General features: G+C 45.4%; 1 protein-coding gene across 2 annotated transcripts in view; it reads right to left on the minus strand.

The window, feature by feature from the left end:
* KIAA1549 overlaps window positions 1-14,200 on the minus strand; it is a 154,077-nt gene that overhangs the window by 77,386 nt on the left and 62,491 nt on the right. For both annotated transcript variants that reach the window (XM_081286368.1, XM_081286367.1), the window contains exons 2-4: window positions 9,606-12,281; window positions 5,986-6,074; window positions 4,793-4,970 (exon numbers count right to left, since the gene is read on the minus strand). In XM_081286368.1, the coding sequence (XP_081142494.1) occupies window positions 4,793-4,970; window positions 5,986-6,074; window positions 9,606-12,281 (2,943 nt within the window). The remainder of the gene's footprint in view (window positions 1-4,792; window positions 4,971-5,985; window positions 6,075-9,605; window positions 12,282-14,200) is intronic.

A 14,200-nucleotide genomic window follows, 5' to 3' on the forward strand; every position in this document is an offset into this window, starting at 1 on the left:
TGTTCACCAGAAATATTGGACTGTAGTTTTTTTTATTTTTTATCATTGTCGTGTCCTTGTCTGGTTTTAGTATCTGTATAAGGTGGCGTTGAAGACTCTGTTTGGAAGAGTTCCCTAGTTTTCAAGGCTTTGGAATAGCTTGAGAAGAACTGGCGTCAGTTCTTCCTTAAAGAGTTTATAAAATTCGACAGCGAAGCCATCTGATCCTGAACTTTTTTTTGTTGAGAGACATTTTATTACTAATTCAATCTCATTACTTGTTATTGGTCTGCTCAGGTTTCCTACATATTTGTGGTTCAATTTTGGTAAGTTACATGTGTGTAGAAATTTATCCATTTCTTCTGAGTTTTCGAATTTGTGGATATACAGTTGCTCCTAATAGTCCCTCAGGATGATCTCTCATATTGCTGTGGTATCAGCTGCAATGTCTTCCTTTTCACCTCTGAGTTTATTTATTTGGGCTGTGCCCACCCCCACCTTCTCTCTCTTCTCTACCTACCTACCTTCCTTCTTTCTTCCCCCTCCTTCCCTTTCTCTCTCTCTCCCCCTCCTTCCCCCCCCTCTCTGTTAGACTAGTTAAAGATTTGTCAATTGTATCTATCTTTTAAAAAAAAAAAAAACTCAACATTTCATTGATCTTTCTAATTGTTTCTTTCATTTGTATTTATTTCTCCTCTGACCCTTGTTATTTCTACTAATTTTGCATTTGGTTTGTTCTGGCTTCTCTGGCTAGTTCTTTAGTTGTAACATTAGGTTGATTTGAAATTTATCTTTAACTTTTCTTTGATGTAGGCACTGATTGCTATAAATTTCCCTCTTAGCACTGCTTTTGCTATATCCCATTGGTTTGGGTATGTCGTTTACATTTTCATTTGTTTTAAGAAGATTTTAATTTCCTTTTGATTTCTTTGTTGATCCACTTGGCCATTCAAAAGAATGTTGTGAGGGCTGGGGATGTGGCTCAAGTGGTACGTGCTCGCCTGGCATGCATGTGGCACTGGGTTTGATCCTCAGCACCACATACAAATAAAGATGTTGTGTCCACCGAAAACTAAAAAATAATATTTAAAAAAATTCTCTCTCTCTCTAAAAAAAAAAATGTATTTGTACAATGTCTAAATTTGCTATGTATTTGTACAATGTCTAAATTTGCTCTTGTTGATTTCTAGTTTTATTCCATGGTAATCAGAAAAGACATGAGCTATGATTTCAATTTTTTTGAATTTGTTAAGACTTTTTTGTGGCTAGACATATGGTCCATAATGGAGAACATTCCATGTGTTGACAGAAGAATGGTTTTCTGCAACTGGTGGGTAAAATGTTCTGTAAATGTCTATCAGGTCCATTGGGTCTGCAGTATGGTCTAACTCCAATGTTACTCTGTTGATTCTTTTGTCTGAACCACCTGTCAGTTGATGAAACAAGGGGCTGAAGTCCCCAGTGTTATTGTAATAGAGTCTCTCTCCTTTAAATCTTTAAATAATGTCTGCTTTACATAACTGGGTGCACCAGCATTGTGTGTATATATAATTGTTGTTTCTTCTTGTTGAATTTATCCCTTTATCATTATAAAGGGCCCTTCTTTGTCTCTCTTTACAGTTTTTCACTTAAAGTCCATTGATCTGCTATAAATATAGCTCCTTCAGCTCACATTCGGTTTCCATTTACATGGTATATCTTTTTCATTGTTTTTCTATCAGTCTATGTGTGTCTTTTGGGGGGAAGTGAGTTTCTTGTAGGCAGCATAGTCATTTTTTGTTGTTTTGATTTGATTTTTTAAATCCATTCAGTCTATCTATATTTTTTGATTGGTGAATTTAGTTACCGTCAAAGTTATTACTCATAAGGAAAGCCATATTTCTGTCAACTTCTTGGTTTTTTTTCTGGGTGTTTTGTAGATCTTCTGTTCCTTTCTTCCTCCCTTGCTGTTTTGGAGGTCTGGGGGCTTGGACATTTTGTATACTGATTGACCTCTTCTGTGTATCTGCTCTACTAGTGAGTTTTAGACTTCCACAGGTTTCATGGTGGTAATTATTACCCTTTCATTTCCAGTGTGGGGCTCTCTTAAGCATTTATTGTAGGTCCAGTATGGTGATTATAAAATCCCTCAGTTTTTGTTTGCCTTAAAAAGAGTTGATTTCTCTTTCCTTTCTGAAGGATAGCTTTGTAGCGTGTTCTTCGTTGGTAGGGGTTTGTTTCGTTTCTTTCAGCCTCTGACTGTGTCATTCCATTCTCTCCTGGACTATAAAGTTTCTGCTGCAAAGTCTGTTATTAGCATAACGGAGATTTCTTTGTATGTGACCTAACTTTTTTTTTTTTTTTTGCTATCATTAGAATTCTACCTTTGACTTTTGATGATTTGACCATAATATGCCTCAGAGAGGATCTGTTTTGGTTGAATCTGCAGGGGTTCTTTGAGCTTACTGGTCCTGAATATCCATCTTTCCTAAGTTTTGGAACATTTTTAGCAATTATTTCATTGAAAGATTTTTCTATGCCTTTTCTCCTTTGGAATAACCACACTGTGAATGTTTGCTCACTCAACGGTGTCTCACAGTCTCAAAGGCTTTCTTCATACTTTATTTTTGTTGTTTTTTGGTCTCACTAAGTTATTTTAAAAGACCTGTCTTCAAGTTCAGAAATCCTTTTCTTCTGCTAGATCTATTCTCCTGTTGAGGTTCTCTACTGTGTTTTTTATTTCTATTGATTAAGTTCTTTAGCCCCATGATTTATGTTGGGCCCTTTTTTATGAAATGCTAACTTTTTACTGAATTTCTCTTTTCTATCAGGAGTTACCTTTCCTAATTTCACTGAACTGTCTGTGTTCTCTTGTATCTTATTAAGTCCTTAAAAAGTCATTATTTGGGGGCTGGGGTTGTGGCTCAGAAGTAGAGTGCTCACCTAGCATGCATGAGATACTGGGTTCTCATAAAAATAAAATAAAGAGAGCTGGGTTGTGGCTCAGTGGTAGAGCATGTGCCTCACAGGTGTGATGCATTGGGCTTGATTCTCAACACCACAAACAGATAAATGAATACAATAAAGGTTCATCAACAATTTAAAAATAAATAAATAAAATACAGGTATTGTGTCCACCTACAACTAAAAACAGTTTTTTAAAAAGTCATTATTTTGTATCTTTTTCAGGAAATTCACTGATTTCCTTTCATTTGGGGTCTATTGCTAGAGCCATGCTCCTTTGTAGGTGTCTCGTTTTTTCATGCTTCTTGTGTCCCTACATTGACATTGGTGTATCTGGTGGATCTGCTGCCTCTACCAACTTTATAACATGCCTTTCATAATAAAAGACTTCTCCTGACTGCATGTCCTAGGATGGCAGTTGGAAAGGCTGCACTGGCTTTGGTTCTAGGTGGGTATTCAGTGGAGCTTCTTCAGCTATAATCAACAACAGCAATATCTGTATAAGTCTCAGTGGCCCAGGCTGCACGGATTATAGTCTTGTACCACCATCTGTGGTGCACATGTCAGTTTCTCTGAACATTGTGTAGGGGCAAGACCATTCTGGTGGGCCCAGGTGGATGCACTGAAGTGCCTGGTAGTGGGGCAGGGTACCTATCAGTGCCTGCAGTGTCTTGCCTGGGAGCCAGAATGTTCTGGTGGGATCGCACAGGGCACCCATCATTATCCAAGAGCTGTGCAGGGCCTCCAGGGGCCAACGTGCTCAGCTGCTTCCCAGGATAGATGGTGGGTCAGCATGTCTGCCTGTCTGATTTTCAGGCCCTCAGGGGCCACACTTCTGAGGACTGGCAGTTCAACTGCTTCTTGGGGCTGCAGAAGGATAAGCAGAACATCAAGTTGCTTCCTGGGCCCAAGGGCAGAGAGTATTATTTCTATGGATCATGTCATGGAAATGCAGAAAGCCAAATTTGTACCAAATAAATATGTGCAATATGAGGGTGACTGGTATTGTCTTAAAATGGAAAAACACCTAAGATAACAATTTGAGCATCACAAGGTACTACTGACAAAACACTTCAAAGGTATATAAATTCATTAGAGATGAATTCTTAAGTATTTATGGGCAAAATGACATAATATCTGTCATTGTCTTAAAACACTCTGGGGTCCTCAAAAAAGCTGTGGAGGAAAGATAAAAAGAACTGGTAAAATTATTATTTTAAGCTCAGGATGAGCATATATAATTCTACTTTAGTATACATTTAAAAATGTCTATAATAAAAAAAAAGTATGATATTAAGGAACTACTGTTAACTTTAGGGAGTGAGATAATTTTGTGGACAGATATATACGTATGTGAGTGTGAGTGTGTGGGTGTGAGCTTGTGTGTTTAACAGGCCTTATCTTTCAGAGGTATAAGCTAAAATATTTACAAGTGAGATGATACAATGCCTGAGATTCACTGCAAAATAATGTGACAGGTGGGAAAGTGAATGGGGGTATAGATGTAATGAGTCTGGCTAGAAGCTGAACACTGTGGAAACCATATGGTAGGTACACGGGGGGTATCAAACTAGTCTGTGTACTTTTATATATGCTTGAAGTTTTTCCATAATTTTAAAGATTTTCTAAATTAAATAACAGAGTCAGGTGCAATAGCACATGCCTGTAGTCTCAGCCACCTGAGGGGCTGTGCGACAGGAGAATGGCTTGACTAGAAGTCAGAGTGTAGCCTGAGCACACAGCAAGACCCCGTCTCAAAAAATAAACAAATGAATGAATAATTTCTAAAATAATCTCCCATTTTTAAAAAATATAAAAATAAAATGAAATTCTACTTACAAATCAAAACAACTATGCTCAGTTGTCTCACCTGTTTGGACTTGGAACCTGGACTCTGGCACGAAGAAAGAAGGTTTCACAGACAGGATTAAAGGAGTTTGGTCACGCACAAGTTTACTACTAATAAGCACATTAATGACTGATATTGCCGTGTAAACAAAAGGACCGGATGTTACCAGAAAAGTGAAGTCAGTGAATAGTTCATAAACCTAGGGAAATAAAAAATACAAAAGACAATTCAAGCTGAGAGGAAGTTGTACTGGGCAGAAAGATAATACATTAAATTTAAATATATATATATATATATATCAGTATTTTAAATGAAAGGGTAGTGCTTCACAGAAAATCAAAATTTTTAGTTATTCTTATATTCTTTCAATCTTCTCAAAAACAGCTCAAAATTACCAGAGCAGCAGGAAACAATAGCCAGTAATATGAACTGAATAACGAGCTACAGAGAATTCAAGGTGTTCATCATGTTTAAACCACACAGAAAAGAGCACTTTCTCTATATTAAGCATTCGATGTCCAAAATACAATGGAAGCCACTTAGACAATTTTAAGATTTCTAGAGACCACAATGAAAAACATAAGATTACTGGAAATTCATCTTAAATACACCTTACTTAACACAACACAATATCGTTCAATATGTGGTCAATACAAAAAAAAATTATAAGGGAGATATTCCCATTCCTCTTTTCACTCTATTCTTAAAATCTTGAGCTCCACCACACGGGAGCACACCTTAGGGCACATCTCAATTTCTGACAAGAGCCCCATTTTGTGTGCCCCCAGTCACCTTGTGGATGACTCCCTCAGCTCATCTAGGAGAAGGGGCACTGGGGGGACTGGTGTAAAAGATTCAGAAATCCGTCTCCGTCTCACTCAATGTACTGAAAGATGTGTATGTACTCACTCTGAGATTTAATTTAAACTCAAACCCAAGTCCTTTAATGTAAATCAAGAGAAGCAAAAATTGTTAAGGTCATCACCAAAAGTGTCACCTCTGGTCTGAGAGATCCTCTGTCCCAACTCTGCCAAAATGTCCCCCCAATGAACTCAGCTTGACCCTGTCTGCCATCAGGAGAGGCTTCCCCGATGAAATGACATTGAGAGGAGATGGAGAGGATGAGCAGGAAGGAGCAGCAGAGGGGTTAGAGGAAGAACTGGCAGGGCCTCATCGCGTGCCGTCGGACTCCACCGCACGTCCAGCCGGCTCACCTTCAGCTCCACCGCACGGTTGAAGTGAATCCTCAGCACTTCCTTGATGGAGGTGATGATGTACTCCTGCACTGCTCTTCTGGCCAGCACTAGATCAAAGACAACCACCGCGTGCATCTGAGCATCACTAGGAATACCAAGCTATGCCAAAATGTGTTAGCCAGGGGACAAAGAGCTTCCAGTTCCCGTTTCTATCCCAACAAACAGCAGGTTGTCCCCTGGCTATGGCCCTAATGGCAAAACACCAGACTTTAGAAGCTCTCAAAAGCAATGTTTTTAAAGGTTTTAAGATGCTGCTCGACAGAACTAGAAGACTTTTCCCTTCTCGGGCCTCCTCCCTCTTCAAAGCAGCAGGTGAAGAATGTTAGCCACTGAGGGTGGGGGAAAAACATCATCCCAATTCCCATATTTTAAATTTTTGTGCAGGAGATAAAATATTTCTCATACTACAGCGTAGTTAGCCTAGTTCTGTTGAACTTTTTTCACATCTAAAAAGTTCCATTTAAAAATTCATGCTAATGTGTAGGCCTGCTGCCCTGTGCCTACTGAGTATTTAGTAAGCTTGCCCTCCCTTCCCCCACCATTTTTTCCTTCCTCTTCCATCAACTTGCCATAGCACAAAATTAGGATGCAGTTGATATTATTATTCCATTTTTCATTTCCCTGATCTTAATTTTTAGAAATGGAGAGAGAATCATTCCACATTCTTTATTCTTAAAAAAGTGTGCCCATCAATAGATGAACAGATTAATAAATCATATGTATGTGTGTGTGTATGTATACATATATATATTTGCAACAGAGTTCTACCCAGCCATAAAAAAGAATGAATTGTAGCATTTGCTGGTAAATGGATGGAGATGGAGAATATCATACTAAGGAAAATTAGCCAAACTCAAAAACTCAAAGGTCAAATGTTTTCTTTCACACTTGGAAGCTAGAGTGAAATAAAGGAAAAGAGGGGGAAGGATAAGATTACATAAAGAACCAACCAAATATAAATTAATAGGCAAGCAAAAGGAAGTCTAGTAGAGAAAGGAGGATGGGAGAGGGAAGGGGGCACAGGAGAGAAAGGGAGGGATCATGAACTGAAGCCGACTTCCATGCAAGTGTGAGTTTGTCAGGACCAACCCAGCTACTAGGTATAACTATAAAGCTCTAATAATAATTTTTTTAAAAAAATACAAGTTACATTTGATTGTTTTTCCAACAAATCAGTGACCCGGATATAAAATGGTAAGAGGGACCACTCCTTTAGCTCATGAGACGATTAGGACAAATCCATTACTTGGAGCACCTTGCTGGGTCATGCAGGTGCTACCACAGTCTGCACAGGCTCCAAGTGGATCAGAGTGGACCGTGGATCTTAAAAGAGAAAGACAGAATGAACAGGAAGGAGAAGGGAGAATGGAAAGATGTCCTATTTAAGAAAGGAAATAAGGAGGGAGGACTAGAACAGACTGGGGACGGGGAGAGGAGGATAGGAAGGGTCTCCAGAGCTAAGGTTGGGGAAGGACAGAAGACAGAAAGTCAGAAACAGAAGAACCATCAGGGGAAGCAGAAAGCAGGTACTGCATGTGACTCCACAGCCAGGTGCTGCTCTACATGGTCCCACAGCCACCATAACTGCCACCTGCTCTAAGCAATCTGAGGAAGATATTATAAAATGAACATTGAGATGTGAGAACTACAGTCTCTGGGGAGAAAAAGAATCATCCAGAAACAGCTCTTACAGTTATTTTGCCAACTATCTATAGTTTCCCCAGAGCCAGCAGAAGAGAGGTGAGGAGCCCTCCAGAAGAGGGCATGGGTCAGGAAGCATGGTCACCCCCTCTGGACACCTGTGGTCAAAGGTCTCCCTGCAAGGACACCAAGGATCAAGAGCACCTAGAGTGGTTCTACCTTCTTACAGAACTCCACTGCAAAGAACCACCTCGAACCCCACTCCAGACTCTCTCATAGATAAAAAGAAAGCAACCAAGGTCAAATCTAAACCAGCACTGGAGTTGATCTGATCTGTCCTCTCATCAAAGGCCTTACTGAAAGCGAGAGATGGCATCTACCTCCCCTCCAAACGCAAAGTGACAACAGGGTGCTCTGCACAGCTGACAAAGCACACTCGTAAGAGGTGAATTTTGTTCCAAAAGGCAGTTTAAAAACATAGATACCTAATAAAGGGTGTCATTAAATGTATACCACATATGAAAGTTAAATTTATCCTATATGGTGCCCAGTGTTCTCAGAGGTACTCCTAAAATGGTTTCCAGTTGTTTGCAGAAAAATTTTTAAAGATACAACATTGTATCATAAATATCCTAGTATCTCAGAGATAAAGATGCTTTCAGTAACTCTTTTAATAAGCTCCTTACATCCAACCACTCTAGAAAAAAAAAAAGAATGAAAATATTTTTGTCAATGAGAAACTCCTCTCACAGCTCAACTGCCTTCGTCCTACAGATTAAAGTGTCTAATTTTGTTCCAACCTCATTTCCTACCAGTCACCTCCTCCTCCCATTACCTAATTTTCAGCCCATGGCTCACCGCCTGCCCTACCAGGCTCTAAGACCATGTCTTCCTTGACTCTATCCCTCACAGCCTCGAGAAGGACACACACTTATGAAGTGCTCAGTAATGATTTGTCACCTGAATTGCAGAGGTTACTGTGGGGTGAGGAGAGCAAAGGGTGCCAGGGTCCCAGCGCACTGCAAGGGTGGCGGCTCTGTCCTGGTGGTGGGCAGAGGCTCCATGGTCCACCGCACTCGGCATGGGGGAAACGGACCAGGCATGCTCTTCTCTGTCCTCGCCTGCACCTTTTCCCGTTCCTCTTCCTCTTTATCCACTCCACTCCACTTCTTCCCTACTTCTCCTGCCATTTTTCTCTCCCTTCTTCATCAAAACTATCCCCACCAAAACCAATTCACAGAGCCAGGATCTGTCACGTTAGGCTGGAGGCGAACACACACTCATAGCCCACGAGACGTCATGTACGTCCAAGTCACTTCTCATGGAGAGCTGATCGAGCAGGCCTCCTCCCTGGACACTGCCCTTGAGATAAGTCGGCCTTGTACAGCATGTCCCCAGGTGGGCTGCAGCCCAATGTGGCTGGAACAGCCCACAATGCTCAGGACCCTGGAGCTCAGCTGGCCACCAACCGAGGCTACAGGCAGGGCAGAGGATCAAAGTCTATGACTACGTTCAGAGGACATTTATTCATTCCATTTTTCTTTCCTTGGGATCCAAATGACATTTACAGGAATATATAAAAGCAAAAGCAAGAATAGTAAATCAGTGTAAAATTGCAAAGTTTACCCTTATGCAACTGCCCGACTCTGCTTGAACTAAATGAGAATAGGCTTCCTTTCAACCATGTCATCCATGTGCCCACTGAGTTATGAGCTTTGAAGACAAAGACCCTACCAAAAGCTCCATGGTTCATTTAAATCCTCTATTTGCTTTTATTGCAAGTACTAATAGGTAATCTTCAGGGTGCTGCTCACTGCCAGGTACTGGGCTAAGTATTTTACATACATAGATGCATTTCAGGTCTCCCGTAAGCACTGCTCATGAACACCTTAGGAAAAGCCCCCTCCCCAGAGAGGCGACCGGACGCGGGGCCTTACCAGTTGTGATCAAGTAGGCATCGGGGACTGTAATATCACACACATAAGGTGGCTTGGTGGTGGCCGGTGCTGGAGTACTCACTGTCACTTCAAGAGTGGAGGTGGTCACAGGGTGGAGGGATGGCAATGGAGGGGCCACACTGCCCTCCGGGGGGCTCGGACTCCCAGTGCCACTGCTCAGGTCAGTGTCCACAGTATGGGCAGCAGTGCTGTTGGGTGTGCTTGGCTCAGGGGATGTGTTCCCCAGTGAGCCTGTGAGCGTGGACGGTGGCTCTGTGGGCAGGGGTGACGAGCTCCCACCCGGAACAAGTGAGGACACTGTTGGCAGATATGCGTCGCTGACTGACATTGGACGGGTGGGAATGACTTGGGAGGAAGAGGGTGAGACAGACGTGTGATAGTCTGTAGCACTGACCGGGTCCTCCGAGGGTGTCAGAGTCGAGGACAGAAAAGCCTCGGTGAAAACAGGTGTCAGAGGGGAAGCAGGGGACGGTGACCAGGGGTGAGTCGCAGCAGTCGAGACGCTGAGGGTGGGCTCGGAGCCGGAGGGCACTAGCGTGGCGACTGCAGAGCCGTGGCGGGTGGGCAAGAACTCAAAAGAGGAGGTAGTTCCAGTGAGAGCCGAGGTAAAAAGGGCGTCGGAGTCCGTGGGCGCGACCGTGGATGAGCCAGCAAGCTGGAGAGGATCCGAGGAGAAGCTCGGCAGCACCGGCACTTCAGAAGGACCAGGGAGAGAGGTGACCGTCCTTGAAGGAAGGTCCGCACTCGGCCAGAGCTGAGGAGATGCCAGGTCTGTGGAACTCGGAGCAGAAAGAGGCGGTGAGTGCAGACTGGCAGGGTCAGGCAAGGCCAAGGTCACCACCCAGGCAGAAAGGGACTGAGACGTGATGGGGGACAGGCCACTTGGCATCAGAGATGGGGCAGCAGGGACCTGGGAAGAGGAGGGGGCCGGGCTGCCTAGGTCCAGCGGAGGCATGGAGGGGAGGCTGGACGCCAGATCCAGGACAGTCAGCCACCCCTGGGCAGAAGCCCCCGCGGGTTCCTGGTGGGAGAAAAGTGAGGGCTCTGCCGGAGGAACCAGAGTCTCAGAGGGGGGCAGACTCGCGTCTCTGACCCAGAGGGATGGCGTGCTTTCCTTTACTGTGACAGAGAAAGCTGAGTCGAGGAGGACGCTGGCAGTGACCGAGAAAGACACAGCGGTCACACTGGATGGCGTTCCTTGAGCGTCGGCCACTGGGGAGAAGCCAAAGGCAGGCCCGAGGGACACTGGTGCAGAGAGGTGGTCAAGAGAAGAGTACACCTGGGCGCTGGTGACGCTGCTCGTGCCCACCTCGGCAGACACACCTGGGCTGGTTTCCGAGACCCTCAGGGATGGAGAATCGAGGGAGACCACGGGCCTGGAGGGGAACAGGGTGTTATATTCTTGAGGATCCTCCTCGAACTCAGACAGGTCGGTGGCCTCGCTACTCCACGGAGAGGGGCTACTCGCTGCCAGCGTGGCCACCGTCAGGGTCTCAGGCCCATCCCCTGACCCCACGTCTCTCTCCACAGAACCTGTGGCCAGAACGTGCCGAGGAGATGCCACAGCACAGGACGTGCACCAAGTGTAGGGCCTGAGGGAGGCCGCGGGGCTCAGGACGAGGGTATCCGCCGTGTGACTGGGGACCACAGGACTGCCAAGCAACTCTGACGTGTCGCCAGCATCTCCAGGAAGGAAGGGGTCGTGTGAAGCATCCACTGACGGAGTAGAAAAAGACACAAATGCAGGACGGGCGGAAAACGAAGCAGCCTGTGTGCTCCTGGAAGCAAAGGCCGTCTGTGATACGGTGACAGTGGGGTCCAGCCTTGGAAAGACAGTTTCTTCCAGACGCTGACTCCCAGCAGTGGTCACATCGGGGTGTCTGCCTGTGCGTGTGGCCAGGACCTGCTGTGGAGTCTGTGAGACCTCCCCCGGGGGCAGAGATGGCTGTTGGGGACCGCCATCACCTAACGGCGGAGGCAAAGAAGACCACAAACCCAAGGGCAGGGCCCCCGCGTCCTCTGTGACTGGAGCCACTGTCTCTGGCCAAGTCCTACTTGGTAACTGGCTGTAGGTTCCAGTAGGATAAAGCACCAGGTTCCCATTAAGAGTTGGAATTATGCCCTCAGAGGTGGGAAAAGCTGACCAAGAGGTGCCAAGATGACTGGGGGACTCCACGTAAGTCGCTGGTAGCTGGGCTGAGCTCTGCCAGGCTGATGTCACCTCTTGGTCCTGTAGGGAAATCGTGGGTAGTGATGGGGTGGGCTTGAGCTCGGGCGTTTCTCCAGGCAGCTCTGGTGGGCTGACCACGATGGACTGTGTTGGGGACACCATCCGTGCAGAAGTCCAGGGAGCATCTGGCAAAAAGTTATCCATGTCATCGTCACCGAAGGCCACCTCATTACTCGTCACAGACCCATAATTTACCACAAAGACACTGTGATCTGCTGTACTTTGGGTCTGCTTTCCATGGTTTAAAAAGGCCATATCAAAACTAGTGGCAGATGGAGAGGACGTGGGGAGAAGAGACCGGCTCAGCTGGGACTCCGCCGCAGTCTCTGTTAAGGCCACGTGTGCAGCGCTGGGCATGGTGCTGGTCTCCAGCAAGAGCTCCGCAGGGAAGGAAGAGAGGCCGTGCTGCTCCAGAGGGAGCTCATCTAGCAAGAAAACCAGAGCTGGGTTAGCTGCAATGCCACGGGAGTCGGACTGCTATGGTTTCCTTTCAGGCATCCACAGTTACTCATTCAGCAAACATCCACTCGCGGTAGAGAGCTACCATTCACAGCTACTCGGAAGCCAGATATGGCCAGAATCACCACGGGAAATGAATCTTCAAGTACTCAGAAACCTGAGCACCACCTTTATGTAAGCTGGCCTCTGGGTGTACACATTTACACGCTTTCTCTTGCTTTCTGACAACAGACACTCGTACCCACAAAACCACAACACAGGAAACAGGCTCTGGGAGGTTGTCTAGCCATTCTCCCTCATTTATCACACGAGGAAGGAGGTTAGAGAAGGTGGACAAGTTCACTACAAGATCTGCCTGGAGGGAAGCCAGCATCTAACACAGGGCTGCCCTGACCCCGAGCCCACGGTTCTCTCTTCCAATCACAAGCTGACTCCTGCGAGGACAGAGTGCCTCCTGGCAGCACCACTCAGGTCCTGGTGACAGTTCCAGGCTTTTCCAGTGGTGCTTCCAAAAGGTGAGACCTCCAGGCCCACCTTTCACCCCTGTCAAGCTCCACAACTATGCTCTGGCCAAATAAGTACCCTGCGGTTCCCCAAACCCAAATCTGCTCTGGCCTTGGTGACCTGCATCTTGATGTCCCCATTCCTGATTGCCCCTCCCTGGCTCTCCACCAGGCCTTTCCAGTCCTTCAGATAGCACACAGCTCTGGCCTCCTCCCTCCAAGCTCTAGTTATGGGTCACTGCCTCCCCCTGGGCTTCTACCTGTCACGCCCCTTACCATCAAACTACCTGCCTACTCATTCAACTGTGAGCTTCTGGAAACAGGGACACTTCCTGTTTTCCTGGTAGCCAGAGCAGTGAGTGATATTTTGTAGGAACTCAATAAACACCTGCTCAAATGAAGGAACGAACAGTGTCAGAGGATACCAGGTTCTGACATGTGTCCAAATCATCCCATCATCTGCTCAAACTCTGCTCTTCTTGATCCTGGGACAGCCGTCATCATTTTAAAAGTTCAGGTGTCTCCACCTGTAATTTAGATATGTTGCCCAGAGAAGTTAGGTGGGTGACAGCCCAGCCACTGACAGAGGCCCAGAGTACTGTCCACTGCAGCACAGCTGGGGACAGGGCAGCAATCACAAGCAGGAACAATACCTTCCACTTGTCCCAACTGTGTGTGAAATACTATAAAAATTACCCTTAACTCAATCTTCCTTATGATTCTTATCCTCATTTTAGAAAGGAAATTTGCACACACACACACACACAGAGAGAACACCTGTGAAGATGAAGGAAGATCAGGGCAATCCTCCTAAAAGATAAGGAATGTCAAAGACTACCAGCAAACACCAGCAGCCAGGAGAACCCCTGGGCAGGGCTCTCCCTCACAGCCTCAGAGAGAACCAGCCTGCTGACCCAGTCCTTGGACTGCTGGCCTCCAGAAGTGACCCAGCTAAGTTCTGTTGTTCAGGCCAAAAAAGAAAGAAAAAAAGAAGGAACGAAGTAAGGAAGGGAGGGAAGGAGGGGGAGAAAAGGAAAGAACAAATGTCTATCTCAACCCTGGCTTTGTGCAGCAATTACACAAGTCTCTCTAAGTTTAGAACCTATATTATTTATATGGTCCTAATAACTCTGTGCTAAGAGACCTAATTTAAAGTAGACCCAGTATAGCTGGGTGCAGTAGCGCACACCTGTAAATCCCAGTGGCTCAGAGGCTTAGGCAGGAGGATCATGAGTTTAAAGCCAACCTTGGCAAAAACAAGATGCTAAGCAATTCAGTGAGACCCTGTCTCTAAATAAAATACAAAACAGAGCTGGGCATGTGGCTCAGTGGTTGAGTGACTCTGAGTTCAATCCCTAGTATCCCCTCCCAAAAAATAAGCC

This window comes from Spermophilus citellus, assembly GCF_964194105.1.
Source record: "Spermophilus citellus genome assembly, chromosome: 3".
Taxonomy (NCBI): domain Eukaryota; kingdom Metazoa; phylum Chordata; class Mammalia; order Rodentia; family Sciuridae; genus Spermophilus; species Spermophilus citellus.